This window comes from Artibeus jamaicensis, unplaced genomic scaffold (assembly GCF_021234435.1).
Source record: "Artibeus jamaicensis isolate MK-2021 breed Jamaican fruit bat unplaced genomic scaffold, CSHL_Jam_final contig_1526, whole genome shotgun sequence".
In the NCBI taxonomy this organism is placed as follows: domain Eukaryota; kingdom Metazoa; phylum Chordata; class Mammalia; order Chiroptera; family Phyllostomidae; genus Artibeus; species Artibeus jamaicensis.
Genome location: NW_026521297.1, coordinates 151,982 through 179,065, shown reverse-complemented (window position 1 = coordinate 179,065; position 27,084 = coordinate 151,982). Strand labels below are relative to the sequence as shown.

The 27,084-nt window shown below is 59.9% G+C and overlaps 2 protein-coding genes and 1 non-coding gene across 6 annotated transcripts; all 3 read left to right on the top strand.

Moving 5' to 3' along the window:
• The first annotated feature begins 532 nt into the window (after window positions 1-532).
• Window positions 533-17,091, top strand: EHD2 (EH domain containing 2). 3 transcript variants are annotated; one of them, XM_037127503.2, is made up of 6 exons: window positions 533-622; window positions 2,500-2,935; window positions 3,707-3,804; window positions 7,679-8,091; window positions 12,605-12,769; window positions 15,360-17,091. In XM_037127503.2, exons 2-6 carry the CDS (start codon window positions 2,532-2,534, stop codon window positions 15,909-15,911), a joined length of 1,632 nt encoding a protein of 543 aa, XP_036983398.1. In that variant the 5' UTR covers window positions 533-622; window positions 2,500-2,531; the 3' UTR covers window positions 15,912-17,091. The 3 variants fall into 3 exon arrangements, with proteins under 3 accessions (XP_036983398.1, XP_036983397.1, XP_053524760.1); XM_037127502.2 differs by having other exon boundaries at window positions 2,471-2,935; XM_053668785.1 differs by lacking the exon at window positions 533-622 and having other exon boundaries at window positions 2,435-2,935.
• A 1,491-nt stretch (window positions 17,092-18,582) lies between these two features.
• NOP53 (NOP53 ribosome biogenesis factor) lies at window positions 18,583-27,084 on the top strand. Of its 2 annotated transcripts, XM_037127504.2 has the most exons (13): window positions 18,583-18,828; window positions 19,275-19,339; window positions 21,129-21,237; window positions 21,804-22,003; window positions 22,377-22,447; window positions 23,360-23,455; window positions 24,698-24,802; window positions 24,888-25,094; window positions 25,470-25,645; window positions 25,858-25,924; window positions 26,566-26,642; window positions 26,728-26,784; window positions 27,024-27,084. In XM_037127504.2, exons 1-13 carry the CDS (start codon window positions 18,602-18,604, stop codon window positions 27,028-27,030), a joined length of 1,464 nt encoding a protein of 487 aa, XP_036983399.2. In that variant the 5' UTR covers window positions 18,583-18,601; the 3' UTR covers window positions 27,031-27,084. The 2 variants fall into 2 exon arrangements, with proteins under 2 accessions (XP_036983399.2, XP_036983400.2); XM_037127505.2 differs by lacking the exon at window positions 27,024-27,084 and having other exon boundaries at window positions 26,728-26,788.
• On the top strand, window positions 25,966-26,074 carry LOC119035971 (small nucleolar RNA SNORD23). Its single transcript, XR_005079907.1, has one exon. It is a non-coding gene; the product is annotated as a small nucleolar RNA SNORD23 (small nucleolar RNA).

Here is a 27,084-nt window from a genome sequence, read left to right as displayed (position 1 = left end):
GGTGGGCGCTGCATTAAATGAGCAGAGCAGGGAGGGCTTCTTTCAGGAGGTGGCATTTCGGCAGACATGCTGAAGTGAGGAGGGAGCCAGCCATTCCTTCCAGGGGGAGGGGTCAGGAAGTGCAAAGGCCCTGAGGTTGGAGGCTTGTTGGTGTGTGGGAGGAACAGCCAGGAGGCCACAGTGACTGGGAGGGAGGAAGGTGGGGGCAGAGTGGCCGAGGAACCTGCGGGTCCTGCAGGGCCCTGCGGGCCACCCGGTTTGGCTGTTACTCTGAGTGAGAGGGGAGCCAGGGAGAGTTGTGGGCAGAGGAGTTTTCATTCCCATGATCGTTGCTGCGCTTACTGTTCTTTTCATTCCCTTGTTGAGGTAGAGAGTCTCACCCACTTCACGAAGGCGCCTTCCCACCAGGGGGCGCCAGAGGCCGGGCGCTGGGTCTGGGGGGGGGCCGTCCCGCCCCCCCCCCCCCCCACTCCGCCCCACCCTGCCCTCCTCCTGGCTCCAGGCCCCACCCGGCTCAGACGGCTCTGGACTGGACCGCGAGCACAGGCCTCTCCGCGGGCGCCTCTGATCCCCGCGGGACCCCCGCCCGCCCGCCCTGTCCAGCCGCCGGCGCGCCCCATCGGTGAGTGGCCCCCGACCGCGGAGCCCTGGAGCCAGCCCTGCTGGCCCAAGACCCTCAGTCCCCGCCCCGCCCTGGGTAACGGTCCCCCCCAGTCCCTCCTGAAACCTGGCTCTTCCCCTCCCTCAGCTGCTTCCAGTCCGTAACAGTGTCCCCCCCCCCCGCGTCCCTCCCAGTCTTGCCCAGGCCCCTCCACTCCCCCCACCAGCCTCCGCCAGTCGCTCTCAACTTCGCCCCCCCCCCCAGGCCTCTCAGCTATGGCAGATCCCCTCCTAGGGGTCTCTGCACCGCCCTCCCACCCCAGAGTTCCTGTCCCACCTCAGCAGCCCCATCGCCGGACGCCCCAAGCGTCCTTCCAGCACGACCCCCAGACCCCTCCCTCCTTAGGACGCTACCCAGGCCCCTCTCCTCTGCCGACATCCCAGCTCCCAGCTCCTGCCTCTGCGTTCCCCCTTCTCCCCAGACTCACCCCCCTCCACTTTTTGGAAAATCATTATGACTTTATGGGTTTTTAACATACTTCACTTGCAGTTATTTCTGATGCTCAAATTGTCTGACCTTTGGCCAGTGGGGCCCCTTCAGGTGGGGTCCCGTGTCCCCCCACCCTTCCCTCTCTCTGCTCTGGGCTCACTTCTTTCTGTGGGGCAGCCCCAGGGTCAGCTACTTCTCTAAGGAGCCCCAGTTTCTTCGAGTGGAAAATGGTATTTAGAGATATGAGCAAAAGCCGGTCCGGTGAACAGACCAGCAGGATTACAAGCATGGACTTAGACTGATGAGGAAAAAAAAAACAAAACCAAAGAAAAGCAGAGACACAAATACCTGGCAGCAGGAATGAAAGCGGGAACATCACTACAGATCCTATAGAAAATGAAAGGCTGGGAAGGGCTTAGAGAACACAGCCTGGGCGCTGAGGGTGCTCGTTGCTGCTGCGCTGGTAGTTCTTTCTCCTGTAACTCCTTAGACCTAGGAGTGCAGGCCGTGGGGCCAGGCTGCTTAGAGTCCCAGCTTGAGCACTTTCTAGCCCATCGGGCCAGGTATTGCTGTCTCTCTCAGCCTCCGTTTCCTGGTCAGAAAAGTGAGGATCATAATAGCCCTCCCTTACAAGGCTGTTGTGAAGATTAAATAGACCCGTGCCTGGCATTCAGTGATCATATGTGTTATTCTTGCGAGTGGCTAAGGGCCCTGGTGACCTGGGTGCACCTGGGCACACCTGGGCAGTTTCTCAGGTTTATTTCTTACCCTTCTTCCTGGTGCCCCTGCGCCCAGCCACCCCCATCTGTACATGTCCCAGCTCCAGGCCTTTCCAGACACCATCCTCTCTTCTTAAATGCCCTTGTCACACCTGCCTCTGCAGGGATCAGCTCAAAAGTCAGCCCAGCCAGAGTTTGCCGACCCTGTGGCCAGTTCGTCGTGGCCCCTTCTGGAGCCTGAGAGTCCACTGCCTGGCGTTTCCCAGGCACCGGGGGGGGGGGGCTCTGAGTGGGTGGGAGCTGCTCCGTGGCCTGCTTCTGGGTCCATAGCTCCTGGAGTGTCACTCGGAGTGATTTCAGCGACAATGTGTGAAATGATGGAAGGGGAGGAAGAAAAGAATGAGACAGTGAAGGGATGTATGGTTTCTCAGCAGCGTGTGCCTCCTTTCCTTTGCTTTTTGGTCTTCCACCACCACTCCCCCTTCTTCAGTGGTCCCGCAGGTCATCTCTCTTCCTCCTTCCCGGGTCGCCTCCTGCCATCCATCATCGGTGATGTCTGCTCCTCCTCCTCTTCCCGGTCCACCTTGCAGCTCCCTTCCTTCTCCTCTTCCTCCTCCTCCTCCAGGCAGCCCCCCATGCACACCCTCTGCCTCTCCCACAGGCAGCTCTCCCCCCGCGCATCTCCGGCAGCCGGCGAGCCCAGTGGGTAGCGCGCAGCCGCCATGTTCAGCTGGATGAAGCGCAGCGGGGCGCGGGGCCAGCAGCCCGAGGCCATCCGCACGGTGACCTCGTCCCTGAAGGAGCTGTACCGCACCAAGCTGCTGCCCTTGGAGGAGCACTACCGCTTCGGAGACTTCCACTCGCCCGCCCTGGAGGACGCCGACTTCGACGGCAAGCCCATGGTGCTGGTGGCCGGCCAGTACAGCACGGGCAAGACCAGCTTCATCCAGTACCTGCTGGAGCAGGAGGTGCCAGGCTCCCGAGTGGGGCCCGAGCCCACCACCGACTGCTTCGTGGCCGTCATGCACGGGGAGACCGAGGGCGTCGTGCCGGGCAACGCCCTCGTGGTTGACCCCGAGAAGCCCTTCCGAAAACTCAACCCCTTCGGAAACACCTTCCTCAACAGGTGGGCGGGCAGCGGAAGTCAGGGGGCCTCTTCCTGTCCCTCGTCCCTGTCTCCGTCCCTTCCCTGCCTGGGCTTCTCTGCTTCTCGGGCCCAAGTCCCCTCTCCCCACCCGCGCTGCTCTCTGCCTTCCCTACGGCAGCGGCTCAGCCAGGGCAGCCGGCCTGCTGGGGTCGCACCCCTGCCTGGCTGGGTTGCTTCGGGCAGATGACTTGACCTCTCTGTGCTTCCCCGATCCTCATCTGAAAAACGGGCATAACCACAGTCCCCATTCCACAGGGTGGCTCTGAGGACTAAAGGAATTACAATGCACAAAAGTGCTGAGAACATCACCGGGCACAAAGAGGAAGCGTTCAGTGGACATCAGCTCTCATTTTTAAGAAGAGATGTTATTGATTTATTTTGAGAGAGAGGGGAAGGGAGGGAGAAAGAGAGGGACAGAAACGTCGATGTGATAGGGAAACATTGATTGGCTGCCTCTCCAACGCACCCAGACGGGATTGGGAGGGGGGCGGGCCAAACCCGCAACCCAGGCATGTGGCCTGCCCGGGAATCCAACCCGCGACCCTCTGCTTTGCGGGATGACGCCCAACCAACTGAGCCCCACCAGTCAGGGCACCGCTCAAACTTTTTAACAGTTATTTCTCTCTGGGCTGATTTTCCTTTTTCTCTTTTAAGTCTTCTCTTCTCTGCACCTGAACGACCCTCTCTGATGCGTCCTGGCCCCCGGTCTCTCCCTGCACCGACTGACCCCTGCCTTTCCTTCTCCCCCAGGTTCATGTGCGCCCACCTCCCCAATCAGGTGCTGGAGAGCATCAGTATCATCGACACGCCCGGCATCCTGTCGGGGGCCAAGCAGAGAGTGAGCCGTGGTGAGTGAGGCGCGGCGCCCGGGTCGGAGGGGGGAGGGCCCGGGTCTCCGCCAGGACTCGCCCCTGTGTCGGCCGGCCCGGAGCTGGCTGCGAAAGGAAGGGAACTGGTGGAAGGGAGGCAGTGATTCCCTGCCGTTGGCGCCCGTCGCCGGTGGGGGAAGCGGGTGGGTGAACAAGTGTGAACAGGCTGCAGCTGCAGGTCCGGGCGGGCGGGAGGACGAGAGGGAGAAGTTGAAAACAGAGACAGGGAGAGAGAGACCAAGTCAGGGAGACGTGAGGCCCCGCGGGCAGCGCCCCGCGGGGAGGGCCTGGGCGCTGGGCGCCCCTGGCTGGGTCTGGGCCACGCCTGGGGCTGCGAAGGGGCAGGGAGGGGGAATCTGGGCGGGGGCCAAGGCCGAGCCTGGAATTTATAAACAGCTGTGCAGGGGGAGCGGCGGGAGGCGAATTCCAGCGGGGCCTGCAGGGCCGGGCCCCCACCGCTGCCCAGCGCCGCTACGCATCTGCGCCCCGCACCCCTAGCCCCGTGTGCGTCTTTCCCTCCCCGCGCTCCGGAGGCCGGGAACTGGGGCAAAGGAGGCTGCAGAGCGGGCCAGAGGGGGCCGGGAGGGTGGGCCGCGGGGCAGGGCGAGGGCGCGGAGGGTTACTGTGTCCCTGGCTGCGGCCCAGCGGCGCGCGTCCCCGGGGAGAAAGGCAGGGGCAGCTGCAGAAGCGATTGGGTGGGCGCCTTGCCAGCCCCGCGGGGGAGGCGGGAGAGCGGGGGGGGTGGGGATTCCTGGGAGAGTGGAACTGAGTGGGGTCTCCAGCCAGTGCAGGGGTGCTGGGTGGGGGGCCCAAAGGCAGGGGGGAGGGGGCGGAGTAGAGAACGTGGTCTCCTGCTCCGTGGCGGAAAGCCTGCCTGCTTGCCTGTATGCCTGCCTGCCTGTCTGTCTGTCTGTCTGAGAGTCGCGCCTATGACTGGCTGACGGTGACGTCGTGTGCCTCTGAAGAACGTGCAGGGCGCTCCAGGGACTGTGTGTGACTATGCGTGTGATGGTGTCTCTGTGTACAGTTGTGTGCGTGCGTGTGCAAGTGAGTGTGTGCGTGCAGGCTGGTGTGCATGCTGCTCCTTTGTGCGAGTCTCACCGTGTCTTTGCGATCGCGTGACCACGAATACCCGTGTAGGCCCTAGACTGTGTGTGCCAGAGTGTGTCTGGGAGGCTGCAGCTTGCAGCGTGTGAACACGTGTGTGCTGGGTGTGCACGCGCCCGCGTGAGCACCGGCGGGGTGTGTGGCTGCCGCTGTGTGTCCTATCTGCAAGCGTGCCTGTGAGCCAACGTAGCATTATGGAGCCCCCTTGGTGCGGTCCAACCTGGGCTCTGCTATTTGTAAATAATGGCGGGACCTTGGGCAAGCTCCTTAACCTCTCCCCGCCTCAGTTTCCTCGTCTGTAAAATGGGACCAATAATGGTATCAGCCCCATAGGTTGCAACGAGGGTTAAAATTAAGTGTCAAAATGTGCAGAGCACTGAAAACGGGCTGTGGCACACAGTAGGTGCTGTGGAAGGGCTGTGACTTTTCCCAGTGCGAGTGCGCATGCGCCCGGCTCCTCGTTGCCACGTCTCCTGTTCCCACGCTGACTCAGTCTTCCTCCCTCCTCCTTCCCTCCTATATGAGACATACTTTCCAAATCCGGGCTGCTGTGTGTGTTTGTGCAGACGCTGGGGAGGGAGGGGGCCCCCCGGCTGCCGTCCCTCTGGTGACCCGCCCCTTCCTCCCCCCAAACAATGTCCCCCACCCGTCCCATCCAGTCCCCAGCAGCCACCAGGAGTGAGCTTCCTACTTGGGAGGCTGGGCTCAGCACCAGCTCCCCAGCTGAGCCGGGAGGCCCGTGGGGGACCCCTGCTCTGTGGCCTCCTACCTGTGCGACTTGAGGAAATCCCTTAATGTCTCTGTGCCTCAGTGTCCTCATCTGGAAAACGGGCATCATAGAAATGTCTGTCTTCCTGGGGTTGTTTTGTGAGGAATCGGGGAAAAACGTGAAGCGATGTCAGGTGAGTCAGCTCTGGCTCCGAATTCGGCCAGTGGGCTGCTCATCCTCCTTCCTGCCCCCTCTGCTCCGAGGTCCCTCCGCCCTCCTCCCAAAGCCGCCCCTGATCCTCCAGGCTGGGTCAGGCACCCGGTCTGGGTTCCCGCAGCTCCCTGGGCTCCCCCATCCCAGCCTGGCCACTCTAGGGACAGGTCTGTGAGCCCAGGAGGGACAGAACAGGGCTAACTGAGCAAGCTGTGCCCCAGCACAGAGCAGGCAGCTCTGGGGACAGTTCCTGATGACACCCACCCCCTGCACACACACACACACACACACACACACACACACACTGTAACATGCACCATGACTAATAGCTGTGGAGCACTGGCCATGAGTTCAGTACTGGTTTTTGTTCCTTGAACAGTTTTATTGGGCTCTAACTTACAAGCCTAAGATTCACCCATTTTAAGTGTGCAGTTCAGGGCCAGGTACTGTTTTAAGCTCTTTATATACATTATCAGCTCATTCATATTCTTTTATTTTTAAAGGTTTGATTGGTTTTTTTTTATTAAGATTTTATTTATTTACTTTTAGAGAGAGGGGAAGGGAGGGAGAAAGAGAGGGAGAGAAACATCAGTTGTTTCTTGGTTGTTTCGATCAAGTTGGTTGCTCTTCGTGAACCCTCCACCAGGGACCTGGCTCGCAACCCAGGCATGTGCCCTGACTGGGAATTGAACCAGCGACCCTTTGGTTCGAAGGCCGGCGCTCAATCCACTGAGCCACACCAGCTAGGGCTCATTTTTATTCTTTTAATCTTCACAACAGCCCTACAAGGTCTGTTTTACTATGACTTCCATATTACAGAAGAGGAGAAGCTCAGACAGGTTTCCTACTTGCTTAAGGCCACACAGCTGATGGGGCAAAGCTGGGATTCAAACCTAGGTCTTCTGCTCCCGAACAAAGCTGGGGAGTGGCCGTTGTGAATGAGTCAGTGAGGGGAGAAGTGAATGGTGAAGGGAAGGAATGAATGAACCCATTGTTGGGATGGGCGCTCTTCGAAGGTAAGGGCCTTGTCTGTGTGTCCTGTGTGGTATCAGGACCTGGCACACACCAAGACTCTCAGTAAATAGTGTTAAATAAATTAAAAATATTTAGCACTGGCTGGTCTAGCTCAGTGAATTGAGTGCTGACCTGCTAACCAAAGGGTGGTGGGTTTGATTCCCAGTCAAGGTACATACCTGGGTTGCAGGCCAGGTCCCCAGTAGGGGGGCGCTCAAGAGGCAACCACACACTGATGTCTCTCTCCCTTTTTTTCTTCCTCCCTTCTCTCTAAAACTAAACAAATAAAATCTTTTAAAAAATATAAAAAATATTTAACATCTGCTATGGCAAGAGCATAGCCAGGGGGCCAACGTGAACTCTAGTTGCTGGATTGTGGGGAGATCAGCAGGTCTGGGTGGGGCCAGGGTGATGGAGGTACTTGTGGGGGCGGGGGAGGGATTCCACAAAGGCACGGTTGTCAGGAAACATTTTATGTATTAACAACTTGTACATCAGGGCCAATGCACACTACTAACATCTGCTGAATGCATGCATGCATGCATGGATGAATGAATGAATGAATGAATGAATGGGGGTGATCGCCCCCTGTAGCTAGATGGCTTGAGGGACTGGGACCAGAGTGAGTGGGAATTTGGGGGACCTGCGGAGCTAGAACAGTGGGATATTCTGGGGACCTGGGTTATATCACAAAAACAAGGGTTTTGATAGTTCACAACCTGGACATCTGGTCAGCCCGACATCAACCCAAAGGAGCGCGTGCCTCCGCGCGGCTGGAGGGTGGGGCCTGATCTCCGTCCCCTCCCCCAGGCTACGACTTCCCCGCGGTGCTGCGCTGGTTCGCCGAGCGCGTGGACCTCATCATCCTGCTGTTCGACGCGCACAAGCTGGAGATCTCGGACGAGTTCTCTGAGGCCATCGAAGCCCTGCGCGGCCACGAGGACAAGATCCGCGTGGTGCTCAACAAGGCCGACATGGTGGAGACGCAGCAGCTGATGCGCGTCTACGGGGCGCTCATGTGGGCGCTGGGCAAGGTGGTAGGCACGCCCGAGGTGCTGCGCGTCTACATCGGCTCCTTCTGGTCCCAGCCGCTCCTGGTGCCCGACAACCGGCGCCTCTTCGAGTTGGAGGAGCAGGACCTCTTCCGCGACATTCAGGGCCTGCCGCGCCACGCCGCTCTGCGCAAGCTCAACGACCTGGTGAAGAGGGCGCGGCTGGTGCGGGTGAGCGGTCCTGGGGGCGCCGGCCGGTGGCGCTAGTGAGCGCATCCCTAGCTTTTCTGGGCTGCTGGTCACGGGCGTACCGCCCAACTCTGATGGGTTAGTTGTCAGTAGTCTAAGAGGCTGGGCCATACCGGTGCATGGGGGACCGGGGGAAGCCCAATGGCGCGGAGACTTGTTCCTCTCCCGTTGCGTTCAGGTCTCCGCCTCTTTTCATATCTCCCTGTCTCTTCTCTCTTCTATTATTCCTTCATGTGTCACCTACGACCGAATCGTACCATGGCCCACCCAGAACTCCTGTGTCCCTCAGCAAAAGCCAGGCCCTCCCTGTGGTCCACAGCCGCCCCTTCCACTCTCCATCCCCACCCCCAACCTCTCTGTCCTCACCTTCCAGCCCTTTCCTATCATTCACTGTATTTCACACTGGCCTCCTCAGTCCTACCTCAGGGCCTTTGCACTGGCTGGTTCCTCTCCCTGGAGACCTCCTTCTCCCCACCTCTCTCCCACCTGGCTCATTTGTCACCTCCTTCTTGTCTTTACTTGAATGTCACCTCTCAGGAAGTCGTCCCTGCCTGGCCCCCATTTACATGAAAATAACTCCGCCCTCCCCCTATAAATCCTGCTTTATTATTTTTTAAATTTATATATTCATTTAGAGAGAGGGAAGGGAAGGAGAAAGAGAAGGAGAGAAACATCACATGCAAGAGATACATTGATCTGTTGCCTCTTGCACGTCCCCAACCCAGGCACGTGCCCTGACTGGGAATCGAACTGGCAACTTTTTGGCTTGCAGACTGGTGCCCAGTCCACTAAGCCACACCAGCCGGGACCACCATTTGCAGGTTTCTTCATAGAAGTCATTGCTAACTGGTCCTATGTTATGTCCATTCACTAGGTTTCAGCATTTACTGCTGCCTGTCCTCCACTTGCATTTCAGCTCCACAGAAGCAGGGCTCTTTCTTTCTTTGAATTTGTTCCCCGATGTATCCTAAGCCCCCGGAACAGAGTTGGTGCTCAGTAAATATTTACTGAACAAATGACACTGAACAAGCACTCACAGTGAACTGAGTCTCTTCTGTGCCTGGCCCTGTGCCCCAGACAGTGAAGGCCCAGCGTGGTCAGGGCTGCGACTGGGGAAGCCCAGGGGCAATCAGAGAGGGCTGCTTGGAGGAAAAGGGACCTGAGCTGCAAACTGGAGCATGAGGAGGACAAGGAGGAGAAGGGATTGGAGACGGTGGGAGCAGGAAGCACACAGACTGCAGCTGAGAACAGGGCAAGTTCAAGGAAGAGGGAGAATGTCAGGTGGATCCAGTGCAGGCCGTACCAGTAACTGAGTCTGAAGCTGGGGCGGTGGGTGGGAGTTGAGCACCCAGGGCTGTGGCCAGGAATGTGCACTTTGTCCCAAGAGCACTGGGGAGCCATGGCAGGGTTCAGAGCAAGGGAGGGACAGCGTCAGACTCCAGCTGCCTTCTGGAGGGTGGATTCACGGGTGTTGAGACCAGGGCACGGACCAGGGGGAGGCTGGGCACCGAGGAACAAGGTGGAGCCTGGCTGGGGACAGGGCCTCTGGGAGGTGGCAGAGAGCACTGTTTCCAGAGCGATTTTGGAGGCCAGATGGAACATTCATGGGGGAGCCTGCCAGGATGGAGGTGGGGCAGGAAGCTGGGCGAGCAGGGAGGCCCAGAAGGTTATGGGGGGTGATGGGGAGTGGAGGAGCCAGAGGTGGTTGGTTTAAGGAGCAGCGAGAGGGGTGAGTCAGAGCCCCTGCCCCCACCCCAGGAATCCTCCCCGTGAGGGAGCGGCCGGTGCCTTCAGAATCCACCTTTCTTTCCTTCTCCTCCTCTGTCTGTCTGTCCCTGTACAAGCCCTTAACATTTCCACCTCGGTCTCCGATTCTTTCTCTCCTCCCCTAACTTTTTTTTCATCCTCCCTCCTTCCCTCATTCTTTCTCCCTTTCTCTCCCCACTCTGTCTCTCCTGGTCTCTCTCAATCTCTCATTCATTCTCTGGCCCTCTTTTCCTCTGTCCTCTCCTCCAGCTCTGTCTTAGTCACTTCCTCTTTCTCCTCTCTCTCCCCCATCCTGTCTGTCTGTCTATCTATCATCTGTGTATCCACCTATCAACCCCCCTGTCTCTTCCCTCCCGTGGTTCGCTCTTCCCCCCGCCCCAAGGACCCCAGGCTCCAGGTCACTTCACAGAGGCAGACAATGCAGCAGCTGGAGCCCAGGATCCCGGGGCCGAGGGGCAGGGTCGGATGGGACACCTGGAGCCCCCCCCCCCCGACAGGAGGTGGCTCCGGAAACCCAGACAAACCCCGGAGTCCGAGTCTGGGACCCGAGCCCGGGGCCCACCCCTCCCTCCCACCTTATCTCTTCCTGGCACCTTCCCCTGTTTCCTCTCTGGAAAAGCCATCAGCTCCCTCCCGCCTCCCCTCTTCTAGGTCCCCCCACCCAGTAGCCTCTCTTAGGCTCCGCCCCCTCACCCGATTGGCTTGCTCTCACAGGCTCTGCCCATCATCCCGGCCACACCCCTGCCCTGATTGGCCCTTCAGACACCTACTTACAGTTGTCTTTCCTGCAGATCCATCCATAGCTCCCCAGTGCTGCTCGAGGCGCAGCGTGCACTGTGACCAAGCCGCTGTCATATGTCACCTGCTCAGCCCCCCTCCCCCCGCGTATGATTCTGCCTCTGTTGGTTCCACCGTCAAACACACTTTTCCCCAGGGGTACAAGGCCTTTCTGGACGCCTGGTAGCCACCTCCCTTCACGAGGACAAGTGTAGATGAGCCCTCTGGCCCTGCCCTTCAGCTGCAGTAGAGCCGCCAGGAGGGGATTTTGCTGGGCTGGGATAGCTGAGGTCAAGGTCTCAGGAGGGTCCACCTCTCCAGAGGCCAAATGCCCTTAACCTTCATGCTGAACCTCTCTGAGCGGCCCAGGGACATTCATTGAACAGTTAGGGAGTGCCTGCCACATGACCCTGGCTGTTCCAGACCCTGGAGATACAGCAGGGAGCCAACTGTAATGGGAAAGTGGATATTAAATACTCTATAGAACTATATTGTGCGTGACAAGGATTATGAAGACAAATGAAGCAGAGGAAGGAGATACTGGTGAGAGGCTATTTTAGGGACGTCAGGGAGCGTCTCCCCGAGGAGGTACTGGAGCAGTGGCCCGAAGGGGGGACAGGGGGAGCTGAGTGGAGATGTGGGGGAGACCAAACTAGGCAGAAGGGGCAGCAAAGGCAAAGTCCCTGAGGAGAGAACACGTTGGAACCAGGAGCCGGGGTGGCTGGAGCAGATTGGCGGTGGAGGTGGGCCGGGGGGGTCGGTGAAGATTCAGAACCAGCCAGGGTCACCGACATGTTTAGCATTCTAGGGGTATGATTCATTTAATAAGTGTTTTTAATTGAACACTTCAGGTCATGCAGCCCAAGTCAGACAGGTTCCTTCCCACCCCTGACCCCCAGCTCTCTGGTCCTCTTCCCCAGAGCCAGCTCTGCAAGGCGTTTCTCATGCTTTTCCTGAGGGCTAATGTTTTTATGCAACCGTTTACATTGAATTATTTAGCTTTCTACTTAACAGGGGACATAGTATACTCATTACTCTGCCCTCCTTGTTTGTTTTTTGATAACGGACGTAGGAGACTGTAGCTCAGAGGTTCCCTGGTGCATTAGTTTATTCCACAAATATTTCTTGAGTGTTTTCCGGGCACGTTGTGCTGGAACTGAGGGCAGAGGGAACAAGGAAGGTCCCGGCCCTCCTGGAGCTCCCATTCTGATGGAAAGAGACAGAATACGTAAACCGACAGATAAATAAAATAATGATGAATGGCGATAAGTGTTGTGAACAGAACAGCAGTGAAGCTAGAAAACAATCGGACGGTGGTGGCTGGGATGCCTGCTTGCCATTGGATGGCCTGTGTGAGGAGGCGGCCTCCACCCAGGAGGCTGAGGGAGCCAGCTGCAGGGAGACGGGGCAGACAGCGGCAGGTGCAAAGGCCCGGAGGTGGGAAAGGAGTTGGCATCTGGTAAACCCAGGAGGGTGGGGGGGGGGGGGGAAGCTGGAGCAGTGATTAGGGAGAGATACTGCTGGACGAGGCGGCAGGAGCCAAATCATGTAGAGAAGTCCTTCCCAGACTGTTGAGTCTGAGGGCCTCCTTACAGTCTTAAAATTACTGTGACCCCACAGAATTTGCCTGTGCTATATCTGTCTGTGTTGGCCATACTAGAATTTATAACTAAGAACACTTTTTTAAAAAAAGATTTCATTTATTTACTTTTAGAGAGAGGGGAAGAGAGGGAGAGAAACATCGGTGTGTGGTTGCATCTTGTGCGCCCCCTGCTGGGAACTGGCCTGCAACCCAAGCATGTGCCCTGACTGGGAATCGAACCTGCGACCCTTTGGTTCCCAGGCCGGTGCTCAATCCACTGAGCAACACCAGGCAGGGCAGAAATCTGTGTTTTACTGAGCCCACCAGGGGACTGTGAGGCAGGCTCAGGTGAGCGCTCTTTCCCCACAGGTTCACACGTACATCATCAGCTACCTGAAGAAGGAGATGCCCTCCGTGTTTGGGAAGGAAAACAAGAAGAAGCAGCTGATCCTCAAGCTGCCCGTCATCTTCGCTAAGATTCAGCTGGAGCATCACATCTCCCCTGGCGACTTTCCGGACTGCCAGAAGATGCAGGTGGGGGGCGCCTCCTGGGACGGGGCGGAGGGGTGAGGGGGCGGTGGGCTCCTCTGGGCTCTGGGTTGGGCCTGGAAAACAACAGGGATGGGTGGCAGGTTCTGCAAAGCACCTTCTGCAAATAGTCCCGTGGGATCCATTTGAGTTTTATGAGTTAGGATAAAGGAGGGAAGGAAACCCCTCCCCAATAACTGTGGCTTAATTAAGATAGAAGTATATGTCTCTATTTCATAAATGTCCTGGAAGATGATTTCGGGCTGGTTTGGTGCTTCCCAGAGCCAGGGACCCAGCTTTTCTTAGTTCCCTTCCACGCCTGGCTTCCCGGCCCAAGAACCCCTCATGGTACAAAATGGCTGTGGAAACTCCAGCCCTTGTGTCTGCGTTCCGGTGATGGAGAAGGGAAGCTGATGGGACGGTCTGTCTCTTTATACAACAGTGCTTTCCAATAGGACTTTCTATGATGATGAAGGTGTTTTATGCTGTGCTGGTCAATAGGGTAACCACTAGCCACATTAGAAAGGGCAGTTTAGGTTTTCTTTCATTTCAACTCATGTCAATTGAAATAACCACATGTGGCTCCTGGATTGAACAGGGCAGTTCTCCTCCAGTTGCACTTGTAACTTGTGCTGACATTCAATTGGCCAGCACTTTGTCAGGTGGCCACAGCCAACTGCAAGGGAAGCTGGGAAATGTAGTCTTTCCCTTGGGTGGCCTGGAACCCAGGTAACGTTCATGGATTTCTGTATTGAGAAAGGGACAGATGGATTTGGGGGGATGAGTGGGAGGCTCCTCGCGTGGACAGGCCTAGGACTGACCAGCACTGGCCTAGGCCTAGGCACGGTGGCATGGGGGTAAGTGAAGAGTGACCGGAAGTGGGCAGGGCAGGAGGGACCAAATCAGCGTGGGCACAGAAGTCCAGGTTCAGGCATGGAGGCGGGGCCTCGCCCAGACTGAGCCTATCCTGAGCGCCGATCCGCAAAGCCTGTGAGGTCTCCAAGCCCACACAGAGGAATTACGGTAGAGCAGATTTTCACCTTGGCCGCTTACTAGTGCCACAAACTTGCATTAAGTCGCTTAGTTTTCTGAGCCTCGGTTTCTTCAACTGGATGGGCATTCTGCCAGTATCTACCCATTGCTGCGAGTACTGAGTCGGCTAACGCTTGCCAAACCCTCGGGACCGTGGCACAAAGTTTTCGCTGGATGAAGATTCTTCGCCCTTCGCACCAGTGACATTTAAGGCCAGAGAATTTGTCATCGCGTGATGGGCAGGGGCATTCCTGGCCTGTCTGGAGGCCATAAAATGTGTCTCTAGACCTTGCCAACTGTCCCCTGGGAGGGAAGGGGCACCATCACCCCCCAGTTGAGAACCGCTGGACTAGATAAATAGCAGCCGTTACACTGGCATTTTTATCCAGACAAATCTGCGAGGCTTTCCCAGCCCCCAAGTGAGGGGAGTGCTGGTTGTCAACCTGTTTTACAAGTGTGGAAACTGAGGCCCAGAGAGGTGAAGTCACTTGCCCGAAGACACACAGGTCATAAGTGGCAGAGCTCAGTGGGACCCCCGCAGCCTTGCCTTGGAGTCCTGCCCTCATCCCCACACCGTTCACACCCCCATCTCTTTTCCTTTTGTAAAGATTTTATTTATTTATTTTTAGAGAGGGGAAGGGAGGGAGAAAGAGAGGGAGAGAAACATCCAAGTGCGAGAGATGTACCCATCATTTGCCTCTTCCACGCCCCTAACTGGGGGGCCTGGCTCACAACCCTGGCATGTGCCCTGACTGGGAATCAAACCGGCGACCTCTGGTTCACAGGCTGGAGCTTACTCCACTGAGCCACACCAGCCAGGGCTCACACCTGCATGTCTTTATGGTTGCGATCAGTGGGTCTCTCTGCCTTGGCCTTGGCTTTGGAAATTAATGTGGTGCCATAACATGGGTCAGCCTTTGTTGTCACTCTGGGGGGGGGTGTAGGTGACGGAGAGCTGCAGGACTGAGAAGCCCTGTAATGGCAAATCCCACCCCTCAGCTGCTGTAGCGAAACAAGACTGCTAATAGGGGTGGGGGGGAGGGTCCAGGATCCCCTAACAGCCTGTCCACCCCAAAGCTAACCTCCACATCTGGCGGCGAGAGCCCCAGCCCCCTCCCGTGTTGTGGGGTCATGGAGCTCACGGAGTGACAGGGATTGAATTTTTTTAACTTGCAGCGCCTTGGGGGTGCTGGCCTGGCCTGGCTGGGCCGGGCTGACTCTCCAGGGCCCTGGTAAAGCTGGAGCTGATGTTGAAACACTGAAATCCTCCTCGACCAGCTGGCAAACAGCTGCTGCTCTGAGTCATCGGAGGTCCCCAAGCTCTCTGCTGCCCAGTGATTCTGGGGCACACCCGGCACGGGGAGGGGGGCCGGTGGGACCCTGTCGCCCAAGCCCCTTCTGAGCGGTGGGTGACAAGCAGATATTCAAACACGACTTTCCTCTTGGGAAAGAGCTGCCGCCTGAGCTGCTCAGGTGTCCTGGCGTCACCCGGTGCCACCTGGGAGCTGGGAGCCTTGGGGGTGGCGCCCCCTGACTTCTTGGTGCCCTCCTCCCCGCCCCACAGGAGCTGCTGATGGCTCACGATTTCACCAAGTTCCACTCGCTGAAGCCGAAGTTGCTGGAAGTCCTGGACGAGATGCTGACGCACGACATTGCCAAGCTGATGCCCCTGCTGCGGCAGGAGGAGCTGGAGAGCACGGAGGTGGGCGTGCAGGGCGGCGCTTTCGACGGCACCCACATGGGCCCCTTCGTGGAGCGTGGGCCCGACGAGGCCCTGGAGGACGGCGAGGAGGGTTCCGATGACGAGACCGAGTGGGTGGTGACCAAGGACAAGTCCAAATACGACGAGATCTTCTACAACCTGGCGCCGTCCGACGGCAAGCTGAGCGGCACCAAGGCCAAGACCTGGATGGTGGGCACCAAGCTCCCCAACTCGGTGCTGGGGCGCATCTGGAAGCTCAGCGATGTCGACCGGGATGGCATGCTGGATGACGAGGAGTTCGCCCTGGCCAGCCATCTCATCGAGGCCAAGCTCGAGGGCCATGGGCTACCCACCAACCTGCCCCGCCGCCTTGTGCCACCCTCCAAGCGGCGCCACAAGGGCTCCGCGGAGTGACCGGCGCTGCCCGCTGGCCCTCGCGCCCGCTCGCCCCGCGGTGGCTCCCCAGCTTCCGTCAGCTGCACGCACATCCCTGGCCCACGTGCACCCTGCCTGCCCTCCCTCCCCGCTGTAAGGACGGGGGTCTCTCCACCCCGCACTGCCAGACAGAGGGGATCAGGGGAGGGGCAAGACTTCTCTGCTCACTCTTCACACCTCTGCCCACCCATCCATTTAGGCACATCACACTGACACTCATAGACACACATACACACACACAGGCATCCATCCATTCACCAATCATTCAGGTATTTATTAAGCACCTACTACATTCAGTGCTGGGGCCTCGTTCTAGGCACAGGATTCCAGAGAACAGAGCAGGCACAGCTTCTCATGGAGCTGACATTCTTGGGAGACAGCGGCTACCTGTCACTCAAACACACACACACACACACACCCCAGCCCTGACCAGTCCCACCCTGGATTCCGGGTAGGACCCCTCACCTCTCCCGGTGAATGAGCAGCCACTTGGTTGAAATGACTAACAGGCTCCCTGGTCTACTTGCTCTTGCCCACCCAGGCAAGGGCCCCTCCCGCCCCATCATATCCTCAGGCCTTGGGGTCACTGGGGGTTCCGCAGGGAAACACAACCTCCTACTTCCTCAGATGGACCCCTCTTCGCCCCTCCCTCCAGCTCTGGTCACAGCCTGCTTTAAGGAGGATCTTTAGGGGGTGGAAAAGCCCCTCCAATTTTTGCTCCTACCAGACTGCGCCCACTCGGAGGTATTTCTGTCCTCCGCCCTCCTGCCTGGGGTTGAAAGCCCGGCCTGGCCCCTGTCTCCCCCACAGCTGGCGGTCATAATTTTGAGACTGCTGGGGCCCAGCCTCGCGGCCCATCAGTCCGTATGGAGGTATAAAAGACCCCGGAGCTTTATTTTAGTCCCCCTTCAGGGCTGTCGTGGGGGTACAGGCTCTTGGTGCTACAGCCCCCTCCTCCTCTTTCCTACAGGGAACTTGTACCCCCTTTCCTGCCATCACCCCACATTAGTGCCTGATCTTGGTGGGAACCCCATGGAAAAGACGGGAAAGAGGAAAATAGGGCACTGGATGGGATTCCCACGCTCACCCCCCCACCCCGGTCTGGGAGGGGCCTGTGAACGTAACCCCACAGAGCGAATAAAGCCAAGGCTTCTCTCCACGTGGGAGTCAGGCTGTCTTGGGTCGGCCTGTGTGTGTGTGGGGTCGCTCTGCTCCTGACCCCCAGGGAAGGAGAGCCCAAAGCCCGGGGTAGGGCTTGAGGGTGGGGGCTCCCCTCCAAGCTTTCAGGGGCTGGGGTGGAGGCCGTGACTCAGTGCTGCGGAGCCTATTGACTCAGCCTGGGCTGGGGGCCAGAACAGCATATTTTCCGAAGAAAAGTTACACTGGGGCCCTCCCTCCGGGACAACCCTCCCTCCTACCGCCTGCCGTGGGGCCTGGGAACCGAGCCCTGGGGCGCGGGGTTGGGCACAACCTACCCCCGCCCTGTCCGCCAGCGCCCACCCATCGACCGGCGTCCACAACTCCTGACACGTCACTCCCGGGCCCACGGGCTCCAGGCGGGGAGGAGGGGGTGCCGCCCGCAGGACCACCACGTGCGCGCGCGCGCTCCCGCCCAGAGAGTTCGCGGTGCGGCCGACGCACACCCAGGACCACACCCACGGCGCCCCGGGACGCCCTGGCCCGGCGCCTCGCCCGCCCACGCGCGCCCGCTTTCGCGGCTGCCAGCGCCCTCTGGCGGGCGCTCGGGTGGCGGAATCCAGCGCCCACCACGGGCGCTCCGAGCCGCGAGCCAGGACCTGCCAACCTTCCTGACGCTCTGCGCCAGGATTCCGCCGACCTGGGCTGTGTGACCCCCGCTTAGCTCCCTCCCTCTCGTGCCTTTTTCCTTTTTGAGTCTGGAGCAGCCTTTATGAGGCCCTGGGTCCCTTGGATGGTTGCCCGGGCTCGAGGGCCTCTGAGCTTCCTTCCTTATTTGTAAACAGTTAAGATTCAGTTGATTCTAGGATGAAGTTCAGGGGGCGAGACGGTAGCAAGAGCTAACATTTAGATGCCGGGCACAGTGTTAAGCGCTTTGTATAAATATATGTTGTCTTGTTTAATCTTCGGAGTAATCTGAGGCAGAGGTACTATTAGCATCCCCATTTTACAGAGGAGGAAACTGAGGCAGAGCAAGACGTTTGCCCAAGATGAACGACTTTGAGTGTGTGCTTCTAGGGTTCCAATAGTGTATGTTTCTAACATTTCTCCCATATAAACTTCTCTGCTTCCAACCTCAACGTTCCAAATGCTCTTTCCAGGCTTCTAGGAATGGTATATAAAACCCGGCTAAACTTTCTGAGATTGGGACGTATCTTGTTCCGCATCGGCCATTGATGGCTCCGATTTTTCTTTTCCACAAAAACTAGATTAAAAAGTAATGCTCAGATTTAGAAATATCCCCGAGCGGCCGGGTGAGATGTAATAAGAACCTAACACGCACGGTGGACAGGAGACTGCAGAAGAGGGAGGAGCCCTGCAACCTTTCTCAAGATGGCTGCCTCCTCGCGCCTCCGCCTTCTGGCTACTTTACCAAGATGGCGGCCACCGCTAGGGCGTGAACGGGGCATCTGCGCGTGCGCGGAAGCCCCAAACCGGATATCTGCTGCTGGCGCCTGGCTTCTTCCTTTAACATGATGGCGGCGGGAGGCACTGGCAGTAGCGGTCAGCTTCGCTCGAAAAGCGAGGCCGATTCCGGCTTCCTGGGGCTGAGGTCCACTTCGGTGGACCCAGCGTTAAGGCGGAGGCGGCGAGGCCCCAGAAATAGAAAGCGGGGCTGGCGGCGGCTCGCCCAGGAGCCGCTGGGGCTTGAAGTTGATCAGTTCCTAGAGGACGTGCGGCTGCAGGAACGCACGAGTGGGTGCGTGGGGCGGGACTTCTGGCAGCTGGGCCACGTTCCGTGTGGTCCGGCGTGAGGGCGAGCGTGCGGGGGCTTCCGGGGTGCTGGGATCACCTGTCCCGGGTGTCCCTGGGGAAGCCGAGAGCGAGGGCTGGGGATCCCGGGTCAGTGGCTGGGGTGCTTGGTAGTGTTACCAGATAGATTAGAAATTACGTAAACAAGCGTTTGTAATTTCCTAGCGTTTGTATGCCCCGCGCAGTCCCCCAGCATAGTGAGTTTTAAATTTTAAGTTCTGTAAACTGGCGGGAGAAATCTTAGCCTGTAGGGGCCCCATGCCAACCAGAGGATGCTTGAATGAGCGTAAGCAGAGAGCTGGGCCCTGTCTGCGAGGTTAAACCTACTCCTTCCGCAGCGTCTTGCTGTCTCCCCAACATCTGTGGCTGACGTTCTGTATTTCCATCTCCCAGTGGCTTGGTAGCAGAGGCCCCGGATGACAAACTCTTCTTCGTGGACACCGGCTCCAAGGAGAGAGGTAAGGAAGGGCTTTGTGTGTTGCAAGGCAGTGATTGGTCATTGTCTAGCCCACCGCAGCCTCTTGGAGTATCTGAGCTGAAGATGTGGCTTGGATGGCAAACACCTTCCAAAAGGGGGCTTCACAATGAACAAGAGGACCTGGAATGAACAGAAAGCAGCCTAGAGACTGACTTAAAGAAGTCTGGTTTTCCTCTTGAGGTATCCCAGATCTCAGTGTGCAAAAGAGCCGGCAGGGGTCTGCCTTGATGAATAGATGAGACATAAAACAGTGAGGTTCGTTCATTTGCTGAAAAGCAAGTCAGGGACCTGCTGTAACGAATCAGACCAGTTTCAGTTAACACGTGCTTTACTAAGAAATAGAGGATCCACTTTAATGAGTGGGTGAGAAACTCGTCTTAACCTGCTAGTCATAGTTTGCCAGACTGCAGGCTGGGGAAGTGCTGGAACAAATGGAGGAGTGAGTTAGGGGTTGTTGGGCTGTATGTCCAGTACTGGAAACAGACTAAGAACAGGCCGTCTGCTTCCACGGGGCTTGGAGAACGAGCTACAAGGGTTGCTTAGGGGGAAAGCTGATAGCTTTAATGGGCAAATGGTAAGCTGCTTTAACAGCAGGCCCCCCCCCCCCAACATGTTTGTGTTGGAGATCAGTCAAGGGGCCTGTCCTGACCAAAGTGAGGGCCTGCTCTCGGGAAGGAAGCAGGTGAAAAAGGGCGGTGAGGAGGGTGACTTTGACCGAAGCACGTACGTCTGGGCTGTGGACAGAAGGGGTAGCTTCAGGGCCCACCAAGTAAACGGGAGGGGGTAGTGAACACCGCTTTGGCTAGCGGGAAGTCTCCTTGGGGGACAGGGGAGGGGCAGCTTATAGGTTCTGCTTTAAGTTAAAAGAAGGTAGAGTACTTGAACAACAATAAAGTGTAACAAAAGTAGGAAGATGATAGTGATTGTGTGCTTTCACAGGGGCTCCCAGTGCTTCCTGCCCGTGCGGCCCCGTGAGGCAGGCATTGACATTCGAACTGTGGGAGCACAGGGGAGCAAAGCCATTTCCACGAGGTCCCACGGTTAATGGGAGGCTGTGGATTTCGTCCCAGTGTGTTTTCTCCTAGAGGTCTTGCTTTTCATTGTTAGGTTTTATTTCCATCATATTAATTTTTTTCCTTTCCCTGATTCTGAAGAGAGGAATAGGGAGGGAGAGAAATGATCGATGTGAGAGGGAAACATCAATTGGTTGCCTCTTGGACACACCCCGAGTGGGGACCAACCCAGGTGTCTGGCGTGACTGGGAATCAGACTCGTGACCTTTTGGTTTGCAGGACGGCACCTGCCGAGCCACACCAGCCGCGGTTACTATTAGGCTTTAGAAGTAGAAGACAGGAAACCCTCCTGTGCCGATGATTGGTCACACTGGGTCCTGAGTCCAGCTTCCAGGGCCTCGGTGTCACCTGGCCACCTGCTCTCCTCGTTAGCGTTGCCGGTTCTGTGGCCATTTCCTTGCTGTGCCGGGAAGCCTCCCGTGTGCAGGGCTTTGGGTCTGACTCCTCTGTCCCCAGCACAGGGCTGTGTCCAGTTGGCCCAGGAAGTGGGTATGGTGGGGGGGGGCAGAGCTTGGGCACCTTGGGCCCTGCTCTTGGGGGCCTCCTTTCTCAGGTGGGGGCCTGGAGTCAGCCTGGGGCCCCCATGTCTGTGCTGAGGTGCAGGCCCCATGGAACTGAAATGGGGTGGGTGGGGAGCTGGACTTGGGACTTGGGGAGGCCTGAAGCCTTGACCACTCTCCTCTCTCCCACCCCCAGAGCTGAACAAAAAGAGGACCAGAGACCAGAAGAGGTCACTACTTGTAAAGAAACCCCTCCGAGTCGACCTCATCCTAGAGAACACATCCAAGGTCCCCGCCCCCAAAGAGTGAGTGTCCTGCCACTGTGGACCCTCCTTTCCCACTGGGGCTGGGCCTCCTGCCTTCTCAGCCCCACTCCCTGGCCCTGAAGGAGTTGCTGGGGAGCGGGAGGGGGGGTGAGGCTCACTGAGTGGGCAGAGATGGGGGCAGGCTCGGGGTTGGGAGCATGGATCGGAGGGAGCGAGGCAGGAGCCGGGTGCTGTGGCTGAAGCAGGTGGGGATGGGGCCTGGACGGGCCCAGGGGCTGTGGGGAGGAGGGGAGGAGGGCTGTCCTTCCCCTGAAGGGGCTGATGTCGGGGTGGTGGGTGGGGCCACCCTCCCCCAGATGGGAGATCAATATTTTTTGGTGCCTGGGAGACATCAGAGCAAGGGCCCCAGGGACCATGGTTGTGTGCGAACGTCCTGGGCTGGACACGGACCTGGGGCTGGACAGGGCAGGAGTGGGCAGAGCTAGGAGGAAGCCTGCCTTCTGAGCGGGGAGCTGCCGGAGGAGGAGCTGCCGGGGAGGGTGGGGAGCCCAGCAGGGGGAGGCCTCTGCTGCACCCACCTTACCTTGCGGCTCCTCCCGCCCCAGCATCCTCGCCCACCAGGCCCCCAACGCCAAGAAGCTCAAGCGCAAGGAGCAGTTATGGGAGAAGCTGGCAAAGCAGGGCGAGCTGCCCCGAGACGTGCGCAGGGCGCAGGCGAGACTCCGAAACCCTCCTGTGGCCAAAGCCAAGCCCAAGCCCCAGGACACCGTGGAGCAGCCCTTCTACGATCTCTGGGCCAAAGACAGTGAGCGCCCTGCTGTCACCTGGGGGCGGGGACACTGCGTCTGAGGGCGTGCTGTGCCGGTGTTGTCTCACCACCCACCACGGGCAGTGTGGGGCACCTGGAGGTGGCCCTTTCCCGTTTGGGCTTCCCTTTCCCAAGTGCGCTTCCTGGGGGGCCGGCTCCTGCCCCTCAGCCGTGTCTCTCCTTCTGGGGCCCGACTGGGAGATTTTGTTACCTGGTGTTCGAGGCCCCTCGGGGTCTGAGAATCACTTCCTCCCCGGCCCAGCTTCAGCGCGGTCCTTGTGCAAAGGCGCAGGTTGGGAGGGAGCTCCTCGGGGCTTCAGGGTTCCCTGTGTGGGCAGGCCCCCCGCAGCCACCCTCCCTGCCTCCGCAGACCCCCTGGAGCGGCCCCTGGCCGGCCAGGACACGTTTTTCCTGGAGCAGACCAAGAAGAAGGGCGTGAAGGTGAGACTGCGTCGTGGGGCAGGGGTGTCCGGGTGATCGGGCTCAGAGGAGGGGCTGGGAGCGGTGTGACCGCCTGGCGTTCGGGCCTCGGGGCCTGGGTCTCAGAGCCCATCCATCCTGTGACACGGGGGGCGAGTTGGGGCCCCAGAGGGATGGAGCAGGGAAGGTCAGGGAAACCCTGGCGGCAAAGGGAGTGGTGGGCCTTCGAGGTGTCGGGTAGGAGGAGGAGGAGGCCGGAGGGAGCGAGGCTCTGGTTTCCAGGTTTATTCCAGGGATGGTTTGCCAAGGGGAGCAGCGAGAGCCCATCAGCGGGCCGGGGCTGTTCTGAGGAGGTGGGGTTGTGGGGGAACGAGGGATGAGGGCCAGGGCGTGTAGGGTGACCCTGTGTCTGCTGGAGGCTGGTGGAGGCCCGTCGGGCAGGGAGGAGGAAGTCCGAGGGCGGAAGGGCTGCCGCGTGCTGCCCAGCCCTGAGCGAGCGCTCCCGTCACCGGGGTCTTGTGGAAAGGTGGAGGGTCCGGGCGGGCCCAGATTCTGTGTTTCTCACAAGGCCCCCGAGGGGTGGAGGGCTGCACTGTATGTGTGTCGGCCGCGCCTGCCCTGACAGATTCGGTGGCGATGACGGCTGCAGTCAGCCGTGCGGGACCGAGTGTTCACACAGGCCTGCCCCACCCTGTCTGGTGGGGTTGCAGGGACTTGTCTCAGCGAAGTGGGCGGGGCCCCTGCCTGCAGGGGGCTCACTGGTCCTGGGATGCCACTCCGGGCTGCCGGCCGTCCCTGGTTCCACCACCTAGTGGGAGGCCGTGGGTCACACAGAGCCGCGCCTGCTCCGAGGCTGGAGTCCCTGCTCTGGAGTCTGTGCGAACTCGAGCCCTGGGCCCCGGGCCTCAGCCGGCTTTGGTCTTTGTCCTCCAGCGGCCAACACGTCTCTGCACCAAGCCGTCCCGGGTGCCTGCCGTGGAGGTGACGCCCGCCGGAGCCTCCTACAACCCAACCTTTGAGGACCACCAGGTGCACAGCCCTCCCCCCGCCAGTGCCCAGCGCTGGGCCAGTGGTTCCCCTCCCGGCGCTTTCTCCAAGCCCACTGGGTGCGCAGGGCTCGGCGTGACCGAGGCGGTCCTGGGCCTGCCTTCCCGGGGCTCCCGGGGCTCACAGCGCAGTGGGGGAGACAGAGCTGTTCTCGGTGAGGGCCCAGAGTGGGCAGGGCTGGGGAACCCCGAGGGTCGCCCAATCCAGCCTTGGGGTTCAGGGGGGCTTCCTGGAGGAGGGGGCAGCTGCTGAGCCTGAGGGGGAGCTGGCTGTGGGGAGAGGGGATGGGAGCTTCAGGCAGGGGGCCAGCACACGCAGAGGCCCGGAGAGTCCCCGGCGCCTTTCGGGACGTTTGTGGGACATCGTGCTGAAGGCCTCAGTGACTTGTGAGCACGCGGACCGTGTGGCTTGGGGAGGGCTGGCCAAGGCCAGAGAAAGCCCAGCAAGGGCAGGCTTGGCAGTGAGAGCCCCTGTGTCGGCTTCACTGACAGTCGAGGAGTACAGGTGTCCTGAGCAGTGGGGACACACCCTGCCCTTGGGGAGTGTGTGTTGCAGACAGAAGCCAGGTCCCATAGAGTAGCCGTGGGATTTGTGTGAATGCCGTTCCGAGTCGTTCAGATTAGAGGGTCTCTCAGCCCACTGGATCGGAGCCCAGGGTCCTCGCCCGATGATAGTGGTGTCTGCAGAGGCAGGCGCTGGCACCCGGCGACGGGAGGTTGGCCGTGGCCACACCAGGGGCATGGACCCTGCAGTGTGGTTGCTGGGGAAGACTGGTCAGACAGGCCTCGTGTTTGAAAGTCACGCGACTGCCTTGCAGAGATGTCATTCCCAGCACGTGTGATTTGCTCACTTACAGGCACAGCATAGTGATTTCCCGTGTGTTCACTGAGCTGCATAGCCATCGCCACAGTTCTAGAACATTCTTACCACCCCAGACAGAAACCTCAGGCCTATCGGCTGTCACCCCCCCCAGCCCCCAGTCACGTCTCCTCAGTCTTACGCAGCCACCATGAGCATTGCGTGTAGATGAACGGTCCTTGAAGGGAGCCAGCAGAGCAGCGGGGAGGTTAAGGGTCAGGGAGCCCCCTCCTGTCGCTGTGGGGGGCGGAGTGAGCCTGTGACTGGGGCATCAGGGTAAGGAGAGCGGCACAAGTGGGGGCTGGGTCTGGAATCCCGCGAGAAGCCCCTGGGGCTCAGTTTGAACCCCAGCCCTGTTCCCCCCAGAACCTTCTCTGGGAAGCCCACGAAGTCGAGCTGCAGCGGCAGAGGGAGGCGGAGAAGCTGGAGCGGCAGCTGGCCCTGCCCCCCGCCGAGCAGGTGGCCACCCAGGTGAGCTTGCACCTTTCTGCCCACCCCTCCTTCCCCAGCTTCTGCCCCCCCCGCCCCCCGCACTGACAGCCTCCCTGTCGCCCAGGAGTCCACGTTCAAGGAGATGTGCCAGGGGCTGCTGGAGGAGTCCGACGGGGAGGGGGAGCCCGGTGAGGGCCAGGGCGGAGGCCCCGAGGCGGCCGGAGAAGACGCGGGTGGGGACGCCCAGGCCTCGGCCTCGCCTGCCCTCCTGGCCGCCGTGGAGAAGAAGACGGAGCAGCAGCGCCGGCGGGAGAAGGCCGCCCGGATGCAGGTGAGCCCCGCGGGCTCCTCCCCCCGCAGCCGGTTTCTTCTGCCTCTGGCTGCTCTCTGTCCTGTCCGCAGCCCCCCTTCTCCGTCCTGGCAGCTGCCCTGCCAGCTGCGGTCAGTCTCCCAGCGCCCGCAGGCATGGCTTCTGGTCTGGGGGGCACAGCAGGGGCAGGCTGGGTCCCACTGCTCATTGCGGGGTTGGGGGTGCCTGGGATTCATGGGCCACTGACAAACGGGGGGAGGACGGTGGCTTCGGAAGACCACCGCTGTGAACTCACTAGAGCGGTCGGCCTGTTGCGATCTGGGCTGGGTGGCCAGGAAAGCTGTCCTGTGGGAGGGGCCCCAGGGGGACAGGCCCTGACTCCAGCCGTCCCTGCAGCGCGCACAGCAGGCCTCGGTGCGGGCCGCCCGGCTGCGGCACCAGGAGCTCTTCAGGCTGCGTGGGATCAAGGCCCAGGTGGCACAGCGGCTGGCGGAGCTGGCGCGGCGGCGGGAGCAACGGCGGGCAAAGCGGCTGGCGGAGGCTGACAAGCCCCGCAGGCTGGGGCGGCTCAAGTGAGACCCGGGCTGGAGGCTCCTGGGGCCGGGGTGGGGGTGGGGGTCCTGGTCCCCATCCTGGTGCCTTCCTGCTGGTGCTCAGCCTGGCCCCCCTGGAAGGCCGTGTTTTTCCCTCAGAGCCCCCTGCCCAGCCCACTGGTCCGTCTCCAGGTGGGGGTTTGCATTCTGCGCCCTGTCCCCGGCCCCCAACACCCTGTCCCCGTCCCCAGGTACCAGGCCCCCGACATCGACGTGCAGCTCAGCTCGGAGCTGTCCGACTCACTGCGGACCCTGAAGGTACTGGCCTGTCCGGGTGGGGAGGTGCTGGGGGACGTCCGTGCCCAGTGATGACACCCATCCTTGCTCCCCGTGCCCCCAGGGGCTGTGGGCGACACCACGGCTGCCCCGGGCTGGGCCGGTTGGGCTGAGGCCTGGGGGCTGAGGGCACGGGCCCGGGACTGCGGTTCCCCAGGGCGAGGGCTTGGGTGGCGTGTTGGTTCGGACCTTCTCCTGTTACGGCCCCTGCCTCCCTCCCTCGCCCTCTCCAGTTCTGCAGGACTCAGCCCAAAGCGCAGAGTGGACCTTGTCCCTCCCCACTCAGAACCACAGGCCCTGCGTGGGCTGGCCTGTGAAGGCCGACTGTGCCCCCTTCTCCGACCCCTGGCCTTTGCCTCCCTGCCCCTCGGCCTGCACGCCCTTTCTCACTGCACCGGCCTCCTTCCTGCGCTTCCTCCAAGCCTGGCTCGGAGGCAGCCGTGGGTGGGTGCCCATCAGCCCATGAGCTCCGGGCCGGCCGAGCCCCTGGTGCCTGCGGCCAGCTGGGCGCCTCTGCTGACGGGGAGATTCCACTGGAGCCCGGGCTGGACCCTCGCAGAGAGGTTTCGGGCCCTTGGGTTCCTGCCAGGCACCCTCTGAGGCCTCCTTCTCTCTGTCTGCAGCCCGAGGGCAACATCCTCCGAGACCGATTCAAGAGCTTCCAGAAGAGAAACATGATCGAGCCCCGGGAGAGAGCCAAGTGAGGGTCGGGTGCCGCGGGGGAGGCGTCAGAGCCCCCGGTGCTCGCTGGGCTAGCCCGTCACCGACTGCTCTTTCTTCTCCAGGTTCAAGCGCAAGTACAAAGTGAAGCTTGTGGAGAAGCGGGCGTTCCGGGAGATCCAGTGAGTGACAAAAGACACCCCCTTCTCAGTGGTGTCCACTGGGTCATCGGCCCCTCTGAAACCCAGACTCCGTGGCCAGTGGTTGAGGGTCAGCCCACCAGATGCACCTGAACTTGAGTTGGGGCAGGAGGGTCCTCAAGGGGAAGCAAAGGGCCCAAACCAGAGGAGGGTGTCGAGTGGGTGAGAGCGTGGGGACCCCGCTCCCCTCGTGCCCCCTCAGCTTCCCCTTCTGTCCCCAGGTTGTAGCTGGTGCCGGATGCCAGAGTCCTCACCCTTTAATAAAGCACCTTTGGACCACCA